Source organism: Trichosurus vulpecula, chromosome 2, assembly GCF_011100635.1.
Source record: "Trichosurus vulpecula isolate mTriVul1 chromosome 2, mTriVul1.pri, whole genome shotgun sequence".
In the NCBI taxonomy this organism is placed as follows: Eukaryota; Metazoa; Chordata; class Mammalia; order Diprotodontia; family Phalangeridae; genus Trichosurus; species Trichosurus vulpecula.
In genome coordinates this window covers 184,012,610-184,038,126 of record NC_050574.1, presented here as the reverse complement: position 1 = coordinate 184,038,126, position 25,517 = coordinate 184,012,610, and the positions used below count along the sequence as shown (strand labels likewise).

The following is a 25,517-nucleotide window of genomic DNA, read 5'->3' as shown; positions in this document are numbered from 1 at the left end:
CCCTCATCTTGGGATTGACACCCGGGAGTGTGATCCAGATCTGAGTACAAGCAAAGTTACAGAGTCTTGCCTTAGTGCTAGCAAGAAGACCCCTGTAATCTCCTTCTGACCAGTTGTTTGACCCCCTTACTGTCTGTGGGCAGAGAGCTCTGGGAGTAGCTGCTCCTATTGCTCCTGTTGATTTAGTCACTCCCAGTGCCTGCTCCTGGTCTGCTGTGGCATGTGCTGGACTGTGCTCCAGTCTTACTTAGGTTGGACAGATCTTTCTTGCTGACCTTCTAAGTTGTCTTTGGCATCTGTGGGCTGAGAGGTCTGGAAACCGCCATTGCTGCCAGTAATTCAGTCACCCTGAGGCCTACTCCAGGTTTGATGAGGCCCTGGTCTATGCTGGCAGGTTCACCTCTCTCATCCTGTTGCAACAGACCTTTCTTGCCGACCTTCCAAATTGTCTTGGGCTAGACATTTGTTTCATTCCGTCTTTTTATGGGTTCTGCTGCCTTAGAATTTGTTTAGAGTCATTTTTAAAGGTGTTTGGAGGAGGATGGGAAAGAGCTTAGGGGAGTCCTTGTCTTTACTCCACCATCTTGGATCTGCCTCTTGAAATTTTTAAAAAAAGTTTTGATAACTATATTTCATTATAATTGGTTTCCTTTGTGATCCTATGTATTTAATTTTATGTATTTAAAAACTTTTTTATGAGAGGTCTATAGACTTCAGGCTGCTTAATGGTGGGGAGTGTGGTCTATGATGCAAAAACATTTAGAACACCTGGTATGTAGGAAATTTTTGTTGTTGAATCTTTTCAGTTGTGTCCAACTCTTCTTGACCTTGTTTGGGGTTTTCTTGGCAAAGATAGTGGAGTGGTTTGTCATTCCTTTCTTTAGCTTATTTTACAGGGGAGGAAACTGAGGCAAACAGGGTTAAGAGGGTCACAGAACTAGCAAGTGTCTGAGAGCAAATTTGAACTCAGGTCTTCATGACCCCAGGCTCAGCTCTGTATCCACTGTACTACCCAGTAGCCCCATAGAGGAAACAAAAAGAGATAATTACAATGCATGGTGTTCCCTAATGAATGCATTAAAGACTTGCAAAAGTGTTTTAGGAAGATGGAAGAGATCTAAGCTGAACACCCATTCTTATTGAAGAGAATGGGTTTCTTCCATCTTTGTAAATTTATAGATAATCCTTTGGGAATTCCAGAGAGAACTGGACTGGAAGTCAGAGTTGGACTGGATTTGAATACTCCCATTGGCATTCTAGTCTGACCTTGTCCAAGTCACCTAACCTCTGTGAGCCTCAGTTTTCTCTTGTGTAATGTGCATAAAATTACAACACGCAACTTACCTTGCTGGGTTGTAGTGAGGATTAAGCGAGATAATACAAAGGCCATTTGTAACTCGCAAGTACTTTATAAATGCAAGCAATTTTAAAGGTCATTATTAGTAATAATGTTGTCCATGACTGTTTACTATTAAACACAGTTTTTCAACTTTTAAAAAGTTTTTGGTTTATAAAACTTTTATAGTAGAAAAGATTACATGAATGTATTATGTCATTGTTATTTTTCAGAAGAGGAAGAGTGAGAACCAGAAGAGTAATGGACTTGTTCTGTTTGGCCTTAGAGGGCAGAACTAGAAGCAGTGAGTGGATGCTGCAGGGTCAGATTTAGGCTTAGTATAAGGAAATCCTCATTGATAGGTGGAGCTCTTTAAAAGTACTGCTTTGGGTATTAGTGGATTCCTCATCCCTTCATGGTTGAATACTCATTGGGAATCTTGTAGAGGGAATTTCTATTCAGGTATGGATTAGAATACATGACATGTGAGGTGAGATTCCATGGAGTGAGGTAGCTGAGAAGAACTCTGAAGTTTAGCATAGAGTTGCTATAAAGGCAGAGGGAGATTCCAAGGATCCAGTTTAACTATTAAAAACTTATTTTTTTAATTACAAAAAATACAGATTTATCTAACTTGGGTAGAATGAGCCACTTAAGGGTTCTCAAGCATGGGGTGAATATTTTGATGTGGGAGATGTGATGATAATGATTATAAAGTAATGGGATGAAGCAACTGAAAATAGGATTGCCTTTGGAAACTGAATACTGAGAAAATTTACTTCTCATGTTTTGGTCATAAATTGAAAATATTCTTTGAATTTTAGGGTCTGTTTGGTGTCCCAGAGCTAAGTTCTCCCGAAGGATTTCATGTTGCACAAGAAAAAGCCCTAAGACAAGCTGAGTTCCTAGTAGAGAGTGCATGTGCTACACCACCTGGACCACAAACTGTGTGTATCTTTGATCAGCTGTCAGATGCCTTGTGCAAGGTAGCAGATTTGGTAAGATCTGTTTTAAGGCTTAAACTTTTCTCATTAATGATAAAAATGTTTTAATTTATCCACATTTGTAATTAATTTCCCCTGCCAATAGCCAGTGTTAATATACTATAGGACACAAAAGTTTATCTGGAAAATTGTTTTTGAGAAAAAAACAAGCAAATTCTCAGATAGCATCCTTATAAGAATGTTTGACATTAGTTATGCAGCTGCAAATATGTTAACAATGAAAGAAAAAAACCAGGTGTTTACTGTTCTAAGGGAATTTGATATTCATCATTGCAAAATTTACAAAACATCATTAGATCTTTTATTCTCATGACGTTAAGATCATACATTGTAAAGAAGTACCTACTACATGACATGGTTCCTTTATGTAGAAAATTTCCTTGTTACCTTCAAAATAAGATTCCATTTAAAAAAAAAGTTGGCTTACACACAACTCTTTAGTAATATCTTTATAATACTTGGGAATATAAAGTAGGTTTTTTTTTTAAAGTAAATGAGTGAACATTTGTATTGTGTTACCAAAGTTTTAAAATCAAATTGACATTTTTGAAATGATGTCTTTAGCCTTTTTTATTGATGTAGATACATAAACCTTCTTTGCTTCTAATAGTGTTATTTTGATTCACAATTTACTGTTCAGGACCAAAAAATACGATTAACTCTTAATTATTCCTACTTATGAAGGGAAGAAGTGGCATACAAGTCTAAAACAATGGATCATTCAAAATTGCCTATATTTGTTGTTGGACTGTGTTGGTTTTTTTTTTTTCAGTCATTTGAATGTTGTGGGTATATCTAGTATAAGTATTTACTGCCATTTCATAGCATAGCCTTTTGCAATTGCTCGGAGGACCTGGCTTTAGGAGAGGTTCAGAAGTTGTTTAGCTTCCCCAGCCTATCTGCTTGTTAGCTCTTTTGCTTCCTGTCTTGTTAAAGTTAATATTACCTCTCTGACCAAAATACACTTACCCCAAGCCTCCTGGGGTTGGAGGAAATGCTTACATAAGTTTTTTAAGAGGTCTCCTATTGGATTTAAAGTAAAATAGATCATAAGCCCTTTAAGAGCAGGGGCAGTATTTTTGACCAACTGTATATGAAATGAATGTTATTGAATGAATACTGCCTAATTTCAATGAAATAAGTGCTTCTTTCACCTAATTTGCTTATGTCAATAGAACTTGAAAGCAAATGTTGCTTACTTTCAAATTTCCTGGAGATACCGAAGAGTTGACAGCATTGGCATTTGGTAGAGAAGTTGGAACCCCAGGTTTGCTTGCTGCCTACTAATGACCCCTAGTTACTTTCCATGCTTATTTTCGTAACTTTTCCCAGATATTTGCTGTCATTTTATTGCATCGAAGCTCATTTTGGTTCCTTTTTTCCTTATTCTTGTCAGTAGAATAAAATGTTACTTTTCAATCTCTTACCTTGTCTAAATGTCAGTTTTAAAGTATGCAAAGTCTCAGGACAAATTTTGATCACCCAGATTTTGTATATGTGATTGTCATTGAATAAAAATTTTTAGATATTTCTGTATGAAACAGCCAGTAAGATTATCCTAGTTGTAAAATATTAGTTTTATTGAACTAGATTGTTGTCTGGTTCAGTTGTGTCTGATTTTTCATGACCCCATGGAATGCTCACTTCTACCTTAAGTTTGTAATGTAGAAATGAAAATTGTTCCATTTCTCAGAAATAATAAAACAATGATTTTGGGTTTCAGATTATTCACTTACCTTGTTTCCCTCATCACTAACCTAAATGGACAAAGTTAATGTTAAGTATCAGTTTTGAATTGAGTGTAAGACTCTCAACCTTTCTGGGCCTCATCTGTAATATGAAAGAGTTGGATTAGATTGTTTATAAGGTTTTTTTCTGGTTTTAAGAGCTTTCATTCTTTATTAATTGAAAGAGGTTCCATTGCCTCTAATATGTTATACTTGGTAATTAAAAATTACTTTGTAAATTTTTGCTTAATTAACATTTTATGTACTTTAATGCTAAGCTGGGTTCATTGTTATTATCAAAAGAATGTGTCAGTCATGTGAATTTACGTATTTATGTGTATTAAAATATGGAATTTTATCTTGTGTTGATTATATTTTATGCATTTATTACATGTTAAATCATCATTGACTTTACAGAGAAATGCATAATAAAACATTTTGTAGTTACTGAGTTTTGTAGCATGTTTCTATTAGAAGTGCTTTCAGTCTAGTGGTTTCAATTTTTTTTACTTATTGTTTAATTTTAATCTTTTTGAAGGAGTTAAAAATAATTTAGTCAAATTCTGAATATAATCATTGTAACCCTTCATAACATTAGGAATGTGATAGAAACCCCAGGTTGGAAGTGGAGATTCAGGTATGTCACTAAAAGTCCTGTGGAGAGTACTGAGATGAGATAGGAGAAGGTGCATAACCATATTGCCATGTGAAGTTTCCTAGATCTAATGTTACTGCAAATACTAATGCTTTGCAAGGTTATTTTGTGGCACCAAATTAATAGGTGTAAATTAGTGGAGGAAAATGCACACATGGACAGAGAGAAAGAGAGAAATTTGGAATACTTTATTTTTTAGATAAATGTCTAAATTTTTTTAAACAATTTTTAAAAAACATGATTTGAAAAGTTTTTTCTTTGGAGGAATAAGATTTTTCTGTCAAACTAAAAATAAACCCAGAAAATATTTTCTTTGGAGCACAGAATGCTCACTACTAGCCTTTGCTAAACCCATTTAGGAAAAAACACTATCACTGGTAGAAATAGATTGGTTAAGGCAAATAGAACATGTAAACTGCTGGATGATACATTTTAAAATATAAATTTTTATCTGTTTTTAAATCCTGGAAAAGTTATTTTCCATCACATCCCCTTTTGGTTTCTCTTTCCCTTATATTAGGCTGATTTTGTGAAAATTGCTCATCCTGACCCAGCATATAGAGAGGCAGCGGAAGAAGCCTGCAGAAACATTGGTACCATGGTAGAAAAGTATGTTTTGTTCACTTTTGTTATTATATTGGGTTGCACAATAACAAGAAATCATGTTAGGGCAGATTTTTTCTTTTAATACTTCAGTGTTTGTGTTGCCAACAAGAACTGGGCCCCACGCGTAAAGATGTGTGTATTAAGTTGTTTATTTTATCAAAATGATTTATTTGAGTTGCTTGGTTGTTGATTTTATGATATAGTATGTGCCAATAAAACATGACAAATATAAGTCTAAATTTCCTGAGCCTGCGATTAGTTACTGTGACCTATTATGTTTGTGCAGTTTCTACTTGTTTTAATGTCATGTTTAGTGTCCATAAAGTGTGTATGTCAGGAGAAGTGTTAGAGTTGCTTTAGGGACCAAGAAAATTTCTCTGGTAGGACTGACTGAGGATAAAGGGTATTATTGGATATTATTGGTCCCTGTTGAGTCTAGTAGTAAACCACAACTGCCAAGAAGTGCAGTTTCTTTAAAATTACTTTAAAAGTAGTTTAAATGCTTTTTAAATCATTGTGTTGGCCCCCAGATACCTTTTAACTTCGTTTATAGAAAAAGATACAGTTGCTATTGAAAGTCCTTAAGTACCCAGCATCATGCCAGTTACAAAGAACTTTTCATTTGGTGTTTTAAGGTTTACACAGCGCCTTCCTCATAGTAACCCTGTGATTTAGCTAATAAATGTGAAGTCAACAAATATTTATTAAGAACCTACTGTGCAAGGCCCTGTGCTAAGTCTAAAACAATCCCTGCTCTCAAGAAGCTTTCGTTCTGTTGTAATGAAAGTTAACCATTCCTGTCCTATGTGCTCTTGCTGTCAGAAACCAAGATAGACAAATTTTTAGAACTTGCACATTATAAAGACATCTGCATTTATTTAATATACGTAAAGGAGGGAAGTGTACTAGTTGACATTAGTAGATGAAAATGATCTTCTACTTAAAGGCACTCTGAGGTTACATTGTGGTTGAAGGTGACTCTGGGTTCTTGAAGGCTGTGTCAACAGAATACTAGCCCTAGTAGGCACTGTTGAACTGGAGCGTTGACTATGGACCAAGAAATAGGCTGTTGTCAAAGGTTCAGCCTATCTAGTAGGTTCATTCCCAAAGAGTTGGTTACTGGTGGGGGAAATGATTATTTTCTTTTATACTAATAAGTCATTATTAATTAGGATCCAGGCTTATTTTCTTATTCAGAGACCAGCCTCCGTATGTCAGTCTTTGAAGAACAAAGCTGATAGATGAGATTGGCCTAATCCTTGGGGTACATGCTCATGGATCTTGGGGGAGACCCCAACCCATTTGGAGACCTTACTTCTGTTTAGAGTGTAAACAATTTAAATTAGGTGAATTCCACCTCTAAAGTCCCATGTCCTTGCACCTCTCCATTGGCATTAGGCCCAGTTCATGAAGGAGAAAATCAACCAGAGTAGTCTAGGTAGAGATTGATTGCTTTGTCCAGATTGCTGGAGGCAGCTGAGTCTCATGATCAAGCCAGGTTCTCAGTAGGAGGAGCTGAAGACTCTTAGCCCACCTCCTCATTTAAATTGCCTATTCCCTCATTAATTGTTCACTAGCCAGGATTGGTTTCTCTTGTCAGGGGCATTCTCTTTCAAAAAAATATTTAAGGCATTCAGTGTCTCCATTAGGGGTCTTCGATTACTGAGAGAAACTACTCACCATCCATTAATTAGCTAGGCTAATTAATAAATTGATTATTAATTATCCAGAAACTCTCTTTGGCTTTTCGTTCATGTCAGTGGTCTATTTAATTTTTGGCCACGTCAACTAATGAAACCATGAAAAAACTAAGGAGATGAATAGTTTTTCACTGGATATAATGAACTAATAAAATCATGGGTCTGTTGAAGTAGCTGAAGGTGACTTGTACGTAGGCTTGTAATAATGACTCGGGTAGTGTGGATAGGGATTATTCCCATTTTACAGATGAGATAGTGACAGTCAGAATTGGAATTCAAATTTGGGTCTTCTGCCTCCAGTCTACCTTATACCATACCATAGCTAACCCTGAAAACAGTCATTAATACTATAGTTTGAGGTTGGGGCATGTCACTCTAGATTAGGAAAGGAAAACTTCTTGGATATGGTAAAATTTTAGGGGCTGCTTTTTTGGATGATGGGATATTTTTAGTCTATATTGGGACTCTTATGCCACCATTTTAGGTACAGTACCAGATCTGTGTTTAGGCATGACCCTTTCCTAGCAGCTTTAAAATCTTAATCACTTAAGATGTGACAGAGAGGGTAGAGTATAGTTGGGATAGGAGGGGTATAGGTATCTGTAAGAGTGGATTTTAAGGTCCATTTTTCCTTTTGAGTACTTGCGAATCTGTTATTCTTTATCATTACTATTACCTTGAGTAATTAAATGCTTAAAAATTTTCATTTGGTGGGCTTAAATTTTAGTTTTTATCTAGCACTGTGACTTAGCCTTTCCCTTAGTTTCATTGGAGAGGTGGTATAACATACTGGCTTCATAGGGATTTTAAAATCAATGATGTATGTGTGCTACAAGCCATAAAGAAATTATATTTTCCATCAAGTGAAAAAAAGACCTCAATTAGACTTAATGACAACTATGAATTTAGGTATGGATTTTTTTTAAATTGAGATCTTAGCTAAGTTCCAACTAAAACATCATCACAAATTTGTCCATTTAAATTTCTCCTAAGGCAAAAGTCAAAGATTTGCCTTTACTTACTAGCTGGGTGACCTTGGGCATTAATTTGCTCAACTTTCTGGGCCTCATTTTTTCTCAGTGAGGTTGGACTAGATGGCTACTACTACCTGCAGTTTTAGGTCCCTTTCATCTCTAAATCTGTAATCTGTAACTTTTGTTCCTTTGACACGATGCCTCAAGTGAAGGCATCTTAATTGCTGATGTTAGTGGTAATACTGAGGGGAATCCTTACTATACTGTGGAAAGAACCTCAGAGTTAAGGCGTCAGAAACCTGGATTTGAGTCATAGTACAGCTAACTGGCTTTGTGACCTTGGGCAAGTCACTCTGAGCTAGTTAACTATTGGAGCTATAGCTCAAATCCAGGTTTCCGACCTCTTAACTCTGGATCTGGAGTTCGTTCCTTAATGGTAAAGTGTAATGTGTGCACTACTTTATAAAGTAGTTTTTAGGATGGCCTTTTTGTTTTGCTATAAAGCACACACATGAGTGTGAGCTACTATTAATAGGTTTTTTTTTTTCCCATAACTCTTCATGATGCCATAGTAGTAGCCAGTAGAATGAAATGTGTGTCTCTGTAGACTTCGTGGCAATTGCTCCTGAGAATGGCTTTTATCTTACATATTATAGAAATAATCTGGTAACCTGGAAGGCAGAAAATAATCAAAGACACAGATTTGTGAAAGGGAATAAACTACCATTCTTACCAACTGAGACCTGCCAGGAATCTTACCACTTAGTTCTGTTCTCTTCAGTTAAGCAGAACAAATCTAATTATTATATGTGGCAAAATCCTTGAAATACTTGAAAACAACTATAGTTCCCCAGTCCCCCCGCCCCCCACTGCCTCGTCCCTCAATCCTCTCTCTTTCAGGCTAAACATAGCCAGTTCCTTCAGTAAGTTCCTTGTAGTCGGGGTTGGCAAACTGCATGGTGACTTGTCCCATTACCATGTACCATCTGTTCTTGTACTCCTGTAACCCAAGAACAGTTTTTACACTTTAAAGTAAAGTTTACTTGTATTTTAAAATCTAAAAACCATGCTTAGCTTGCAGGCTGTTGGGTACTCCTGCTCAATGGCATAACTTCTAGTTCCTTCACCATTCCAAACATTCCTTAAAACAACTCACCAAATCATTCACCAAACCAAACACCATTTATTTTCTTTTGGAGATGCTCAAAATTGTCACTGTTTTTCCTAAAGTGTGGTATCCAGAACTGAATGATACTCAGAAGTAGGCCAAGACAGAACTCAATGGAACAGTTGCTTCTTTGATTCTAGATGCTATGGCTCTCAAAAGAGCCAATAATACAATTAATTTTTTTGCCTGTCATTTCACATAGTTGATGCCTGTTGACTACTGAAACTCCAAGATCCGAGCTTCTGTCCAGCCAGACTTTCTCCTCCATCCTATATTTTTGAAGTTGATTTTTTGAACCCCAGTGAAGAACTTTACATTAGTTCCTCTTTCCTTTTATTTTCTCTTATTTGATTTGACCTATTCTAGTCTGTGCCAAAATCTTTCTAGATCCCTATTGTTGTGCAGCATTTTCACTTTCCCCTCCTGGTTCATGACATCTGCAAGTATGATGAGCAAATGATTTATACATTAATCCAAGACATTGATAAAGATATTGAACAGACACAGTTATTCTCTACCCCGTAGAAAAGAATAGTAATTGAAACCTTTAGGCCTCAGTTTTGAAAGGTTGTTTATCCTTACTTTGCTGTTAACTTTGAACTTTGACTTGATTGCTGTGGGATGTCTATCATGGTTATAACATTCATAGCCTAAATGAGAAAATCCTTGAGATTTATTCACATACACTATAGAATTTAGCTTTATCCTTTGAATGATAATAAATTAAGATTTAAAATAATACTAATCTATTTGTTTTTCATCTATAATTTTTCTAGGTTAAATACAAATGTGGAATTATATCGAAGTTTGCAGAAATTATTATCAGATGAAAAACTTGTGGCTTCTCTTGATCCTGAAACCAGGTACTTGTTTGTTAGCTTATGCTTGACATTTTTTGTGTTTGTGAATCTCTGGGGGAAGCGGGAGGTATTTGTAGTGATGGTATTAGCAACTATCACATCTGTAAACAATTAGATCAGTTTCCAGGGATTGGGGGAAGGGTCAAGCTCCAGTGATCAATGGCAGATTACTTGGTTTGCTGCGATCATCTTAGTATTTTGAAGTTGGGCAACTTAATTTCTGAATTATATCAGTGCATAGTAAGCATGTACTGGGCTTGGTGCTTGGGAAGATAAAAGATGAAGGGTTGAGCAGAACAGATCTACTTCTCTTTCTCTTCGGGATTGTAGCAGACAAATAATACTTGAATAATCTTTTAGAAAAAGTCTAGTAAACCAAAGCACATTAGCTTTGTATAAAATAGTGTAAAGTTAACTGCCTTTGGGAAATGAACTTCACCTTAGTGGTAGCAGTGGAAGTCGGATCACCAGGGTTAAGAAGTGAGTGAGTGAGAAGTGAGGAAGTGGAGGTAAAGTTTGGTGGTGAAGAGGAGAAATATCACTGATCATATAGCACTCTAAAGTTTGCCAAGTGCAGTATATACATTATCTCATTTGAGCCTTACAGTAATTCATGAAGTAGATACAGAAGATTCAATTAAATCTACATACCATTTTTCAGTTGAAAAACAGGTTCAGATGGGTTAGGCATCTTGTCCATGGTCACCTTTGACCATATCATTTGCTTATTTAGGAAAGGCTCTTAAGACTCTGGTGGGATTTCAAACCAGGTCTTCCTGATTCTATGTTCACCACTCTATCCATTATATTTTTCTGCTTTGTGTGGAAAAATGACTAGGAAGGCTGGTGAGTGAAGAAGATTTGAGTGACTGAGGAGACTTGAACATGCTTAGAGCCAGTGGAAGGGGAGAGAGTAGTGATGCACAAGAAAAGAGAAAAATTGTTGAGCCAGAATGTAGAGGAAGGTAGTAGTGTATGCTATAAAGGGTACAGGGAAGAGGTTATCTGTAGGAAATACTAGGACACTTTTCCTTTGAGATATGGATGGAAGGCGAGATTGGGTAATGATCATGAGTTTTCAGGCATGGAGAAGTAGAGCCGAGGGAGCTGGCAAGAATGCTGAAACTGGAGTCAGGAGATATGGATTGAAATCCTGGCTCTAAAACTTACTAGGTGTGTGGCCATGGGCAAATCACTTAACCCTGGTAAGCCTCAGTTTCCTTATTTGTAAAGGGGGATGATAATACTTATACTGTCTACCTCATAGTGGTTAGAAAAGTTCTTCGAAACTTTAAAATCCCATATAAATGTGAATTATTATTGTGTGATATAGTGGAAAACACAGTGAATTGGAAGCCATGATGCCTGGGTTCTAGTCCTTGCCTAACCATATCTATGTGGTTTGGAATAAGTAACTTTACATTCTTAGACTTCATTTATGTGATGGAGTTGGGTGAGATGATTTCTGAGGTCCCCTCTAGGCCTGTGATTTCACTTTGCATGAAGTTACTATGCATCTTCTCAATGAAGGTAGTAGGAGGTTATTTCATATGCTCTAAGTTTGTGAATATTTACCTCCTTCATTCCTCACTCCTTCCATCTACCTTCCTTATTTTACCCTTCTCCCCTTCCTGCCATCCTACTTCTTTTGGAGGCTGAGTTGAATAAAAGAAACAAAAGATAGGACTACATAGTCAATTAGCGAAATCCATCTATTTCCATAAGAAGGCTAGGACAGATTCCCTGTTGTTTAATTAGATAGCTGGACTAGCTTTGACATTTGGAAGTAGAAAGGGCTTTTTCTTCCTAAAGCTCTTGGCTCTTATATAGAATAACTAGGATTCTATTTTAAATAATTTTGGGTGAACCTATGGTTGCCACTAATAAACAGTTTTTGATTAGTCAATAACAGGAAATGTATTTTCAAAGGAATATATTCAAAGGAATATTCAAAAAATTATGTTAATAATATAATTAGGTGAAATCGTTTTATAGCTACAGATGTATGTTTGATTCATCACAGTAATTCTACTATTGTGATGAATCGTAAGCTCTTTGAAGGCATATTTTTAGTTATTATTTATCCCTCAAAGCACTCAGCAGAAGGCCTTTTATGTATTAGGTGCTTAATAAATGTCTATTGAGTAAGTGAATAAATAATTCCCTTCTGCTTTCCTCTTAGAATTCTGAAGAAACCAGTGACGTGTGGGAAGTAGTTTATTGTTCAATTATAACTTTAGGCTTGAGTATTATGTAACTGGGGGCAGCTAGGTGGCCCAGGGGATAGAGTACCAGGCCTGGAGTCAGAAAAACTTGAATTCAAATCCAGCCTTAGATACTTACTAGCGCTGTGACTCTGGGCAAGGCACTTAACCCTATTTGCCTCAGTTTCCTTATTAGTAAAATGAGCTGGGGAAGGAAACAGCAAACTACTCCAGTTCCTTTGCCAAGAAAACCTCAAATGGGGTTGCAGAGTCAGATACAACTGAAGCAAGTGAGCAACAAGAAATTATATAACTAAAATTTCACTACTTTGGTGATCAGTTATTGTTACCAGCACTAAGTAAATTTCTGTTTACAAAACAGGGTTAGATATAATTTGCCTTTACTGGATATTATTGTTATTTTTTTTTTTTACTGTGAAATACATATACCACAATAATGGTCTAATTAAAATTAAACCAGCCATTTTAATGGTGTCATTCTAAGTGTTTATAGCAGCTAACCAAATTGTAACCAGCATTAATCTTTATCATATGATTCTTAAACTAAAATCAAAGAAATAACATTGATTAAGAAATACATGTATTTTCATAGATTCCCTTGTTAAATTTTTAAAAAAAATTTGTCTCATAAAGCAATCGAAGTTTGAATCTCTTTGAAGGGTGAGCAATATATGGGAGACATAGGCAGTTTGGCAGTTGGATCAAATGATTGAAAGTTTTTACTTTAGGTAAAAGTTAATTAAGTAGAGGTGCTCAGATCATGTTGTACAATTCTGATAACATGCTTTTGTTGATTAATTCACTTTTGTAAATTAAGAATGGTTTTGGTGTCACTAAAAACAGCACCTTTCTTGTATTGTTAGATTTGGTCATTTTAGATGGACTCAAAGTACCTTTGATCTTCACCAACTAGGAAGCTTTTGTTGCGATCAACAGGAAGTATATTTTTGTTTCCATTTTAAATAGTTGTGGAAAGCCAAAATAGCACATCAGATGTTCAGTAAGCATGAATTCCCCTGATATTTTGAAATGTGCCAAGAGAAAGAGATATCTTCCTGAGAAACTTTTTAGTCACAAAGAATAAAAGAAAAACAGCTTTCGTTAGTTAAGGAGCTGGGCTTCTAGCATAACTTCATAGAATTTAATGTTCCATGTAGGTGCTACTATTTGGAAGAGAGATGGGAAATCTCATGTGTGGAAACTGGAATTTTGCCCAAATACAAACCAGTGTTATGTTTTTAATTAGAGAATTTTGGATGGAGTTTGTTTGTCAGAGATGTGAGCTTTGTGGATACATAAATAAGCTTAAGTATAAAGCATGATTTTAAATTTTTTATTAATTAATTATTTTTTTGTTAATTCACTACCCACTTATTGGCTTCTGTGTGCAGAGCTGTTGAGCTAGGCCCTGGCAGAGATGTGATCTTTAGATAAGACTTCGTCCTTGTTACCCTTATAGAACTTATGGTTAAGATATGGATCACACACACACCCACACACCAGGAATAGACATGTGAGTTTTATGGTGTAGAAGACTCCATGATGAAGAAACCTCCTCTATCATGAAGGTATGCTTTATCTCTGCAACTCCTTGTCTTAGAGAGTTGCCTAGAGCAGAGCTTCTTAAACTTTTTCCACTCAGGACCCCTTTTCACCCAAGAAATTTTTGTGACCCCAAGTAGATAGGTATATAAAATAGGTCTACAAATCAAACATTCACTGATAATAAATCATAAAGAAATTTATTTTAAAACAATTCTTTGGTGTACATATAATCTTCCCATTTATTAAAGATGAAAGCAAATTTGCATACTAATGAGATGGATATGCATGTTTATTTTTACATAATTACATCTTGGAGGACTATTTGATACTGTAGGATATACAGCATCTTCGTTGTTTTTTAGAGTTGATGGATATTTTGATTTTATAATTGTCAATGCTGAGAACACCGTGTTGTATAAATACATAGGACAAAATAGCAGAAATACATTTAGGGCCATTTCAGAAATTGTTGGAAATTCCGTCCTAATCCCAAGCCAAAATTCATTTAACTATTTTGTATGTACAGTAAAAACACTGCAATTCATAACAAACAATAGTCTCAAATCTGAGCTGAGGTGTTTCTGGCAGCGTTTGTTGGTGTTGTGTGGTATGATGGCATGTGCAGTACAAAGTGCGTGTGTTGTGTGTTCAGAATCAAAGATACAGTGAAGTTGTGTGATGCAACATGGGCAAGCCCTGCCAGAAACATCTCAGATTCATTGTGTGTTTGATTTTGAATTAATTTGTTGTTGTTGTGCATTCAGAAATCTTTTGCTGTTGCTAAATTTTTTGTGAACCCCCTTCTTTCAGTTATGTGACCCCATGGGGTCACGACCCACAGTTTGAGAAGCACTGACCTAGAGCATTGAGGTTAGTTAAGTGATTTGCCCAGTGTCATAACCTGTGTGTGTCAGAGGTAGGACTTGTAACAGGTGGTTCTTATGAGACTGATTCTCTTATCTGCTGCCTCTCTAGGACACATACATAGATTATTATTTTAAAAATTATAATACACGCTTAGTACATAATTAAGGTACAAAACAAAATGCTATGTAAAGTCCAAGGGAAAAAGAGAGGGAAAAGGGTGTTAATGATGGACCTAAAGGGCAAGGAGGAGCAGGAAAGCCTTAATGGAGGAAGTAGCAGTGGATTTTAAAGGTTGGACAAGCCTTTAAACCCACAAAGAGACAGAGGAAGACACTATCCCAGTCACAGGAAACCACAGAAACAAAGGCATGGAGATGAAAAAGTGTAGAATACTTTTGCCTCAGATTGTCTAGAGTGTAGAGTTCATGACAGGAGGCAGTAGCTAAATAGGTGCAGTGTAGTTTGCTGCCAGGTAACTGACGGCCTGGAATTCTAGGCAAAGGAGTCTGAACTTTATTCACTGGGCAGTACAGTTTTTGAGCAGGAGTGATATGACTAGTGACATGACTGTGTTTAATTATATTGAAGCTTATCATATTTACTTGCAGCATATTCCCCTCTCCTACCTCCCTATCAGAGGGCCATCTCCAGTTGTCCTGATCTGTATCTTGCCACTGGATACAGTTGGCATTGGAGGAGAGAGTGAGGCTGGTGACTTAAATCCAATTCACTTGCAAGTCATGGCATCATCTCCCTGATGTCATGGTCTTTTTGAGAACGAAGAACAAATAACAATAACCACCACCTCCCTATCAGTAATTTGAGAGGATATCCTTACGTATTCTGAGATTTATAGGCTTATAAACTAGGATTGTAGCTATAGAACTAGAAGGGATCTTAGACACCATGTAGGCCAGCCTCCTTATTTTGTAGCAAGGACCTTGTGGCCTCAGAGGCCATGTGACTTGCTGGGGTCACATGCTTAGGTTCAGTGCCCTTTTCACTACCCCACAATGCCTTTTATTATGAATTAAAAACCTAAATCAGTTATCAACATGTTTGTTTATTTGGTTTTTAAGATGCTAAAAACTGAGTGAAAAGTGGAAACTCAATTAATCATCCAGGTGTTTTAGCACTATCCTTAAGACAAAAATGGTCAGATGATTGATTGAGTTTTGTACTTTTTTTTTTCTTTAATTTGTGCACTTTTATTTGAACTGATCTTAAGTCAGTGTACAGGTAAAGCTCCTCCCTTTCCCCAAGTACTGGCACCAATCTCAAAAAACTTGCAGGGAGATTGTAAAGTCTTCATTCACATCTTTGTTGGGGGCAGGGAGGGAATTTAGGGGGCCATTCATTATGGCTGATAATTTAAAAAAAAAGGAACAAGTATTAAGGCAGAAGATACAAAAAGTTTTTTTTTAAAGGATTACATAATTTACATGTAGAGCAATACTAGTACCTTCCCCCCCTCACCCTCCCAATCTGGATTTTTGTTACACAGCTCCTTTGCTCTAGGAGAGGACAGCCTTCACAGAGGCTTGTAACTTTTTAACAATGCATTATACAATATTTGGAATGACTATTAAAAAAATGTACAATCAGAGTCCTGAAGATGCACTGTAGAACTTTGGGGATATTTGCCTCCAACGTACTTAGACCGTTCATCACCTTCACCGTTCCAGTTTTTAAATCCTGAGTCAAGCACCAAAAAAAAAAAACCAAAAAAAAAAAACCCCAAGCAAAAAACAAATAAAGGCATGCCAATCTCATCTCTTTTTTTGGGCAATTATCATGTCGCACCCTTTGACCAAAAAAAAAAAAATTAAAAAAACACAAACAGTCCATTTAGAAGCATTTGCGGCAGACAGTGGAGGGCCCGGATTTATCATACTCCTGCGTGCTGATCCATATCTGCTGGAAGGTGGAAAGAGAGGCCAGGATGGAGCCTCTAATCCAGATAGAGTATTTGCGCTCAGATGGTGCAATGATCTTGATTTTCATTGTGCTGGGAGCTAGGGCTGTAATCTTCTTTTGCATCCTTTTGCACACTTCATGATTGAGTTGAAGGTAGTTTTGTGGATTCCACAGGATTCCATACCTAAGAAAGATGGTTGGAAGAGAGCTTCTGGGCATCGGAACCTTTTGTTGCCAACGGTGATAACCTGACCATCAGGGAACTCATAGCTCTTTTCCAGAGAAGAGCTAGATCCAGCAGTGGCCATCTCCTGCTCAAAGTCCAGGGCAGCGTAACACAGCTTCTCCTTGATGTCACACACAATTTCCCTCTCAGCTATGGTAGTGAAACTGTACCCTCTCTCGGTCAGGATCTTCATGAGGTAGTCTGTCAGATCACAGCCAGCCAGATCCAGATGGAGGATGGCATGGGGAAGGGCATAATAATCTTCATAGATGGGCACAGTGTGGGTCACACCATCGCAGGAGCCCATCACAATACCAGTGGTACGACCAGAGGCATACAGGGACAGCACATCCTGGATAGCAACATACGTGGCTGGGGTGTTGAAGGTCTCAAACATAATCTGAGTCATCTTTTCTCTGTTGGCTTTGGGGTTCAGGGGGGCTTCTGTGAACAGCACAGGGTGCTCTTCAGGGGCCACGTGGAGCTCATTGTAGAAAGTATGATGCCAGATCTTCTCCATGTCGTCCCAGTTGGTGATAATACCATGTTCAGAGGGGTACTTCAGGGTCAGAATACCGCTCTTGCTCTGGGCCTCATCCCCTACATACCTGTCTTTCTGTCCCATACCCACCATCATACCCTCATGTCTGGGGCACCCAGCAATGGAAGGGAAGACAGCCCAAGGGGCATCGTCTCCTACAAAGCCAGCTTTGCACATTCCAGAGCCATTGTCAACAAGGAGAGCAGCAATATCATCACCCATGGCGAACTTTGAAGTGGCAAATTTAAACCCTTAAGAGAGAGAGGAGGTGGTGCCACACCTGGAGGCAGGGGGGAGGCAAGTGCACGCTAGGTGGAAGAGCTCACAGCTCGAATTTTGTACTTTTTACCCTAAAGTTTAGCATCTCGTAAATGTGCCAGCAAGAAAGTATTTTGCACCTTTCTAAAATAACTTATGTAGAATATATTCTTCTCTGAAATGGTTGGATTAGTCAAGTAGACACTGAAGACTCTTTGGAAATAACTTTCTTCACAAGTTCCTTGAAGTATCTTATTTAATCTGTTTATCTTCCTCGGGGCTTAGCACAGTAGTTGCTCAGGTCACACAGGTGGTAAGCACATTAAAGCTAGATTTTTTTTTGTCAGAGGAAAAGAATTATGATAAAGTATTTATTACTACTTACATGTAATGAGAATAATTTTATTTTTAGGAAAGTGGCAGAATTATTTATGTTTGATTTTGAGATAAGTGGAATCCATTTGGATGAAGAAAAGGTAAATATCATGTGTTTTCTGTTTTGATTTACCACCCTGTTTCACTTTAGATTAATTAGTTTATTACAGGATTAAATTCTTTAAAGTTCTCTTATTTCAGATGGTGTTGTGCCATAATATACCTTTTGTACTAGTTAATTCTTTAGTCTATGAAAACTTCTTCTGTAGGATTATGCATACACAAGTCTTATTTAAATAACTGTCCCACAGGCCATCTTTTGAGGAATTAAGGGAATTAAATCAACATTTATGAGTCAGTTTTTTGTGGTTGGTAGTGATAGTAACTATAAAAAGTGATGAGCTCCTGGCTAAGGTTGGAATGCACCCAAGGAAAATGAGTAAAGAATGTTTTTACCTGGAGCTTAAAAAAAAATCTAATCAAGATGGTTTTAATGTAGAAAGAAAGGGGCAAGGAAAAAAGTACTTATGTGGGTCTATTATTACTAAAAACCATCGAGGATAGCTAAAATATAAGAAGACTACTAGTAGCAGAGATCCCCATGTATTCACAAGACCCTTCTCCTTAGAAAGGAGGCAGTAAAATCCAAGGCTTTGTTGTTACATAAGTACACACAATAGGGGAAGTAGCAGTAGCGAGTCTAACTAAAGATCCTAATCCAAGGAAACAAATTTGGCATCATTCAGTATTTCTGAGACTTGGTGGGAAAGGACACATGACTGGAATATGGCTTTGGAAGAAGAAACAGATTAGGTGAAGAGAAGGGACAGACTGTAGTATCGCAGCATTACATATGAAGAAGATCCACCCATCTGTGAAATCTAGTTACCAGAAGAGGAAAGCATTTTTATGAATATCTTCAAAGGGAGATACAAAAGCATAAAATTGTTGTGGCATTGTACTATAGATCATCTAGATAAGAAGATGAAATAGATAAGGTAAATCCGGCACAGAGGTCGGACAAAGAAATGCTGTAGAATTTCAGTTATCCAAACATTTCCTGGAATACCATCTGCCCATAGTAGAGCAAGGAACAATTTCTTGGTTTGCCTGTGTGATTATTTCATTCTTGAACAAGTGGAAGAAACCACAAGGGGAACTTTGTTCAGGGCTAGGAGGAACTAGTTGCTGGGGCGGAAATAATGGGAACCTTGGGAAGAGGTGTCTTCTTCACTGTGGATTTTATGACAGAGGTGAGGAAAGCTAGGTGTAGCCTGATGGGTTCCCTAGATTTTAAGAGAGGAGGTTTCAAAACCTTTAGAAAAGGGATAAATAGGATCCCATTGCTTGAAATTCTATAGAGAAAGACAGCCTGGAAAGAAGGGAAACTCTCAAGAATGAAATGCTGAAGACAGTTATTGGTCTTCCTACATTACTGTACCCCCAAATTCACCTGTTGATTAGTAATGATCCTTTTAAAATTCAGGTTGGTAGTTGGGATAACCGACAAAGTCCATTGCTAAGTCTGTACCCATGTACACATAAGTATGATAGAACATATAAACACGAAGGGGCCAAGGAGTGATCCAGACACTGTGTTCTAGGAAAATTTGTGGAAGGAGAGAACGTTTTCTATTTTACAACAAACTGAGGGCATGGTGTGGTTTATATATGCCCAGCATCCTAGGATATCATCGATGGAATCAGGAAAAGAATGAATGACGGTTGACTCCTAATTTTGATTTTTTTTGTCATCCCCCATGACTTAAGGTGCAAATTTGGTTTGCAGATTTGGTTTAATCACATTTCATTTTTTTCTGCTAAAAAAGAAGAGGAATTTTGGAACTGTAGGAAAAAATGTTAATTTTTGTGTATTACTTATTGATATTCATTGATAATTGTTAGGTGGTGATTAGTTGTGTCATATTTTAAACAAAGTGTATAAACGGAAAAGCAGAAGTATGAAAAGTGTGGAATCAATGCAGAAGTTATGCTTATCCATGCATTTTCATATGAAGGTGGCATATCCAATGAAGAAGTACATTTTTATGTTTTTAATATAATCTTGGCATGTTGATAGATAGATACTTGTTTTATGCCATTCAAGGGAATTTGAATGTTACAAGATTTCATCTTGAATGAAATTGATCATGCTTACACTAAAGATCATTTTTCAGTTTTATTCTCTATAGATTTTAGTTCTTTTAGGAATAGCTTAAATTTTATTGCTACTCCTTATATTAAATTTAGAAGGGAGCCCAGCTGATCCGTAATGTTCATTTTTTACTAAATTATTTCTGAGGAAGCCTTCAATTTATGTATCCTTTGTCTGGACACTAAGAAGATATACTTCTTCAGCTGTTATTATCATCTTCAACAACAAACAGCTAAGTTCCTAGTGTGTACAAGGGTACTGTGTTAGGTGATAGTGATATAAAGAAGTCTGAAGCATAGTCATAGCCCCCAGGCACCTACCAATCTGATTTACATTTTACAATATTTTTTATTCTTCTTAATAAAATTGCTGACCCCCATATCTTTCTTCCCCCAAATCCTACTTCCTGAGAAAGCTCTCCCTTGTAATGAAGAAGCATATAGGTAAGAGAGAGAGAACTCAATACACCGATCATATCTAATGGCATATCTTATCCTATAATCCTGTTATTCTGCGAGGAGAAATATGGCCTGATTTCTTAGCAAATAGCTTTCATTTTTACAGCCATTTACATTTTACAAAGTGCTTTTAGATATATTATCCTAATGGAGCTTTAGACCATCTCTGGGAAGTAGGCAATGTATTTATATTATTAACCTAATTTTAAAAATGAAACATATTTTTAAATAAGTAAAGTAACTTGCTTAAGTTCACACAACTAATGTGTGTGGACCTAGTATATGAATTGTTGCTTGATAAATGGATTAATGAAAAATTGAATGAATAAAAAAGGATTTTAATCTCAACTGGGTCCTCACTGCGGCAAGGCAATCCTTTTACACCTCCCTACTTGACTTATTATCCCACTTATTACACATTGGCTTTTCCAAACCTTTTCATTTCTCCCTCCATCCTCCAATAATTCTCCCTCCTCTACCTCAGCTGAGAACCTTGCCCCATATTTCACTGAAAAAATTGAGGCCAATCACAGCTCTCTCTTTTCTTCTCCTCCTCATCTCACATCACTCAGATTTCATGCCTTGTTATTTCCTTCACCCCTGTCTCACAGGGAGAAGACAGGAGGTGGCCTGTCTTCTTACAGTGCAAATCTTACATGCACAAGTGATTCCCTTCTCTTGGTGATCTCATCAGCTTTTGCGAATTCAGATATCATCTGTAGATGATTTCTTAGATCTATTTATTCAGTCCTAACCTCTTTCCTGACATCCAGATTCATATATCCAGTTGTCTATCGGACATTTCAAACTTTTTCAATTCAGCATGTCCAAAACTGAATTCATCTTTCCCCCCAAACTCTCCTCACTTCCAAACTAGTCTACCAAAGGAACCTACATCTTGTCTCCCAGGCTTACAACCTTGGGTCATCCTAGACTCCTCTCTTCATTTCTCATCTCTTGCTCCATAACCAATCTATTTACCTTGATAGCATCTTTCATATATGTATCCTTCTCTTCTCTGACACTGCCACCAACCTGATACAGGACCTTATCACCTTATGTTTGGATTATTGCAGTTGCCTTTTATTTGTTCTCCCTGCCACAGGTCTCATTCCATTCCATTCTCCCATTCAATTATCCCTAAATTATATGCCTGGTTATATCAGACCACCCTTATCTTCCCTTTGCCCCCAATTCAGCAAACTCCAGTGGCTACCTGTTACCTCTAGGATCACATATAAAATCATCTGTTTGGCATTCAAAGCCATTTATAACCTGGGCCCCTTCTATCTTTCCAGGCTTCTTACACCTTACTCCTTCCCATGTACGCTGTGATTTAGTGACACTGGCCCCCTTGTTCCTCACACAAGAAACTCCATCTCTAGACTCTTGAGCATTTTCACTGACTGTCCTGTATGCCTGGAATTCTCTCCCTTATCTCTTGTCTCTGGCTTCTCTGGCTTCATTCAAGTCCTAGCTAAAATCCCCTTCCACAAGAAGCCTTTTCCAATCCCCCTTAATGCTAGTGCCTTCCCTCTGAGATTATCTCCAAATTACCCTTTATATATCTTGTTTACGCATGTTTTCATGTTGCCTCCCTTACATTAGATTGTGAGCTTTTTGAGAGCAGGGATTTTTTTTTTTGGTCTTTTTTTTTTTTTTTTTTATCCTAGAGCTTAACACAGTTCCTGGCACATAATGGATGCTTAATAAATGATTATTTACTGACTGTGAAATACAAGTATCTAAGTTAGATAGGTAATGTCCTCAAGGAGTTTAGCATTCTAATGGGGGATGACAGGAAAATGGTGGGCAAGGAGCAGTATTTTGATTTGGGAAGTCTCAGGAAGTAGATCCATAGGGGAATAGATTCCGACGATTCTCTTTTCAGTAGCAATGGCAGTGTTGATTTTGGTTATGTTTCTAGAGCTAGAAAATACTGGAGGTTATAGGCACTGCATCAGGGTGGGTGGCAAGATAGGGTTTAAAGTCAAGGTTTCTTTCCGTGAAGACTTTGACTTTCCGTTGAGATACAAACTAATAATAAATCAACTGTAGAGAAAATTAGAAGAAATTTTTCAACCATTTTCCTCTTTATTGCTTTTGAAAGATTTCATTTAAATGCATTTTTAAAGATTCATTATTTTCTATACCACTCAGCATTTTCTATAATTTTTCCTTAAAACATTTGAAAATTTCTTTTTGAACTAAAAAATGATCTGAGAAATACTATACTGGGCAAATCCATCCAGCCTAGTATCTTGTCTCTTAGCGTGTTACTAGGGACAGTTTTTTTTAAGGTATTATATAGTTGCCCTACCTGGTGTAGCCTTCGGAAATTAGAATATAACTCAATAGAAATTTTGATTTTATGCAAATCTCAAAACATGAAATCATTGTAAAATTTTAAGAAGTCTTCTTATGTTCTTTTAAGAAACTAAGTACATATTTAATTATGATTTATTTAGACTGTAATACATAGAAGGCCTTTTTTTGACCTACCATCTTTACTGGGTTTCTTTAGAAAACTGATTTTAAATGATTAAAATTTAATCATACTAAATTGTGTTTTATTTCTTTCATATACAGCGTAAAAGAGCAGTGGACCTTAATGTTAAGATCTTGGATCTGAGCAGTGCTTTTATTATGCAAACCCACTTTCCCAACAAAATTGACAAGCACCTCTTACCAGAGCATATCCTTTATAACTTTGCACATGATGGAGATCATGCACTAGTCAGTAGTTTACATGCAGAGTCTTCAGATGATTTGGTAAGTTTTTAAAGTTGTTTTTAGTCCTGGCTGCATGTACTGTTTTTAAAATAATTCAGCAGTGCTATAGGAATATATTTTAAAAAACTTTAGTAAGCCTAATAATAGAAAGTCACTACTGTATTTCCCCATTTATAAGCCCGAAATTTGAAAAAAAAAAGTATTACATAAAGTTATTGAACTCAAGTTTTATTCACCTGCTCATAGCTTTCAGGCATCTTTTGGGCAAGTCTGGTGCATGTATGCATGCCTAGTCCATTCCGTTTCATGAACCTGAAGCACCAATTGTGTCCTCCTTTGAAATCAGTAACTTCTTTTTCATCAGCAATTCTTCTTGCCTCGTGCTGAACCATCTTTGTGGGCGCAGGAATTCCAATTGCCCTTTGCTCTTCAATCCATATCTTCAATTCCCTCTCTAAATCAGGCCATTTTGCTGACTTGCCTCTCAGGGCCTTCTAATGCTGTGGCGTTTTCAGTAGGGTTTCTTCTTCCCATAGCCAGCCTCGGATTGTTTTCTCAGTTGGAGGAGGACCATAGTTACATTCAGCAGCACGATTTCCATTCACTTTTGCAAACTGGATCATTTTTAACTTGAGTTCAGCACTGTACGAAAATCTTTTCTGAGCCATTTCTGGGCAGAACAGGTGGCAAAACGTAACCTAATATACCAGTAACAACTGCAAAACAATGAGCGCAAAGACAACAAGTGTGAAAAAGTGGGAAATGCAAATAAAATCTGTAACCACTGTATAAGACGCACCCAGTTTTTAGACCGCAAATTTTTCAGAAAAGGGTGTGTCTTATACGTGGGGATTCTTACAACAACTTTAAATGAAGAAAATTACTTTCTTCTTAGGGAAGCATTTATTATTGATGCTACTCATAATATCTTCTAAGGTATAATAAATAAAAAGTCACCTTTGTTTTACTTCTAATCTAGACTATCCCTAAAATGAAATCTTTTCCAAAGGAAAAAAATACAAAAATATTTTTTGAAAAATAATAAATTATGAAAAAGCACTAATTTAGGGGAAAAAATCTTAATTTTTCTAAAGTAAAATTAAAAAGCTTTTGTAAGCAAATGGTTTTTATGAAAAGTTAAAGAGAATTAGGGAAAGTGGGGAACTTTAGAATAATAAAAAAATCCACAAAGTTGGGATCTGGGGTCTAAGGTAAATCATTCTCTATTAGTCTCCCTTTCTTTGCTTTCTTTTCTCTCACTTTACTTCTAGGACATTCTCTCCCTTAACTTCAGTTTGGAAGCTTAAACACTATATGAAATACTCCACTCTTACTTCCCCTTCCTTGCCTTTTTTTTCTTCTCTATTAAATTGAATTTCTGTATCTGAACAGCAGCTGTGGTCATCAGTCTGAAGCTGTGAATGCCAGGCTGATCTCTGAAATAGAGCTGCTAAAAAAGTGTCAACTGCCAGTAGGGATGGGGGTTGGGGAGGAGGAGGATGAAGGGGATGATTACTCCTATAGGGAGGAACCTTCTCTTATAGTTGGCTTTAGCCTTAAGGATGTAGGGAAAGAAGTGAAAAGGGATGACTTTTGCACTGATATTCCATCCCAACCTCTAAGGAACTGGGGTAGGGATAATGCAGGTGTCTTGGAGCGTGGAGTTCAACAGGAATCTACTTTCTTTGCCTTGCAGCCCCAGGTGCCAGGGCAACTAGAACGGGTACCATTTCTGGGAACTAGTAGGGTAGTTGTTGCACCTAGAGAGACCATGTGCCTGAAGCTATATGGAACAAAGAATACATTTACAGGTCAAGCTTAGGGTTTATATAAGCCCCATTTGAGAACCAGTAGTCTATTCTTATGCCACCTAGATTATCTTAAATAATATTTACTCCATTTGTTATAATCAATTTGTAGCATATAGTTGAATTAGCATTATAAAGTCAAATGGGAAGCCTAGAGCTATAAAGTAGTAGGTAAATTCATTTTTGTGTTTAATAACTTAAGCATTAGAGCTCTGTCTAGGAAATGGTTCATACTCATTTAAAATCCTGTTTAGGGATGAAATTTCTTTTAAAATTTAGATGAGAAAGTTGTTTTATAGTAATTCAGTCTTATTTGCCATTCCTTGAAGTTCTTAGCATAGATTGATTCATTGTGCGGTGTTTGACCTCAAATACCTGT

General features: G+C 36.9%; 1 protein-coding gene and 1 pseudogene across 1 annotated transcript in view; one reads left to right on the top strand and one right to left on the bottom strand.

Moving 5' to 3' along the window:
* Positions 1-25,517, top strand: part of LOC118837892 (mitochondrial intermediate peptidase) — a 204,438-nt gene that overhangs the window by 6,015 nt on the left and 172,906 nt on the right. Inside the window, exons 2-6 of the mRNA XM_036745033.1 lie at positions 2,161-2,334; positions 5,243-5,331; positions 9,947-10,033; positions 18,022-18,085; positions 23,187-23,369. Of these exons, the coding sequence (XP_036600928.1) occupies positions 2,161-2,334; positions 5,243-5,331; positions 9,947-10,033; positions 18,022-18,085; positions 23,187-23,369 (597 nt within the window). The remainder of the gene's footprint in view (positions 1-2,160; positions 2,335-5,242; positions 5,332-9,946; positions 10,034-18,021; positions 18,086-23,186; positions 23,370-25,517) is intronic.
* Positions 16,516-17,573, bottom strand: LOC118837893 (annotated as a pseudogene).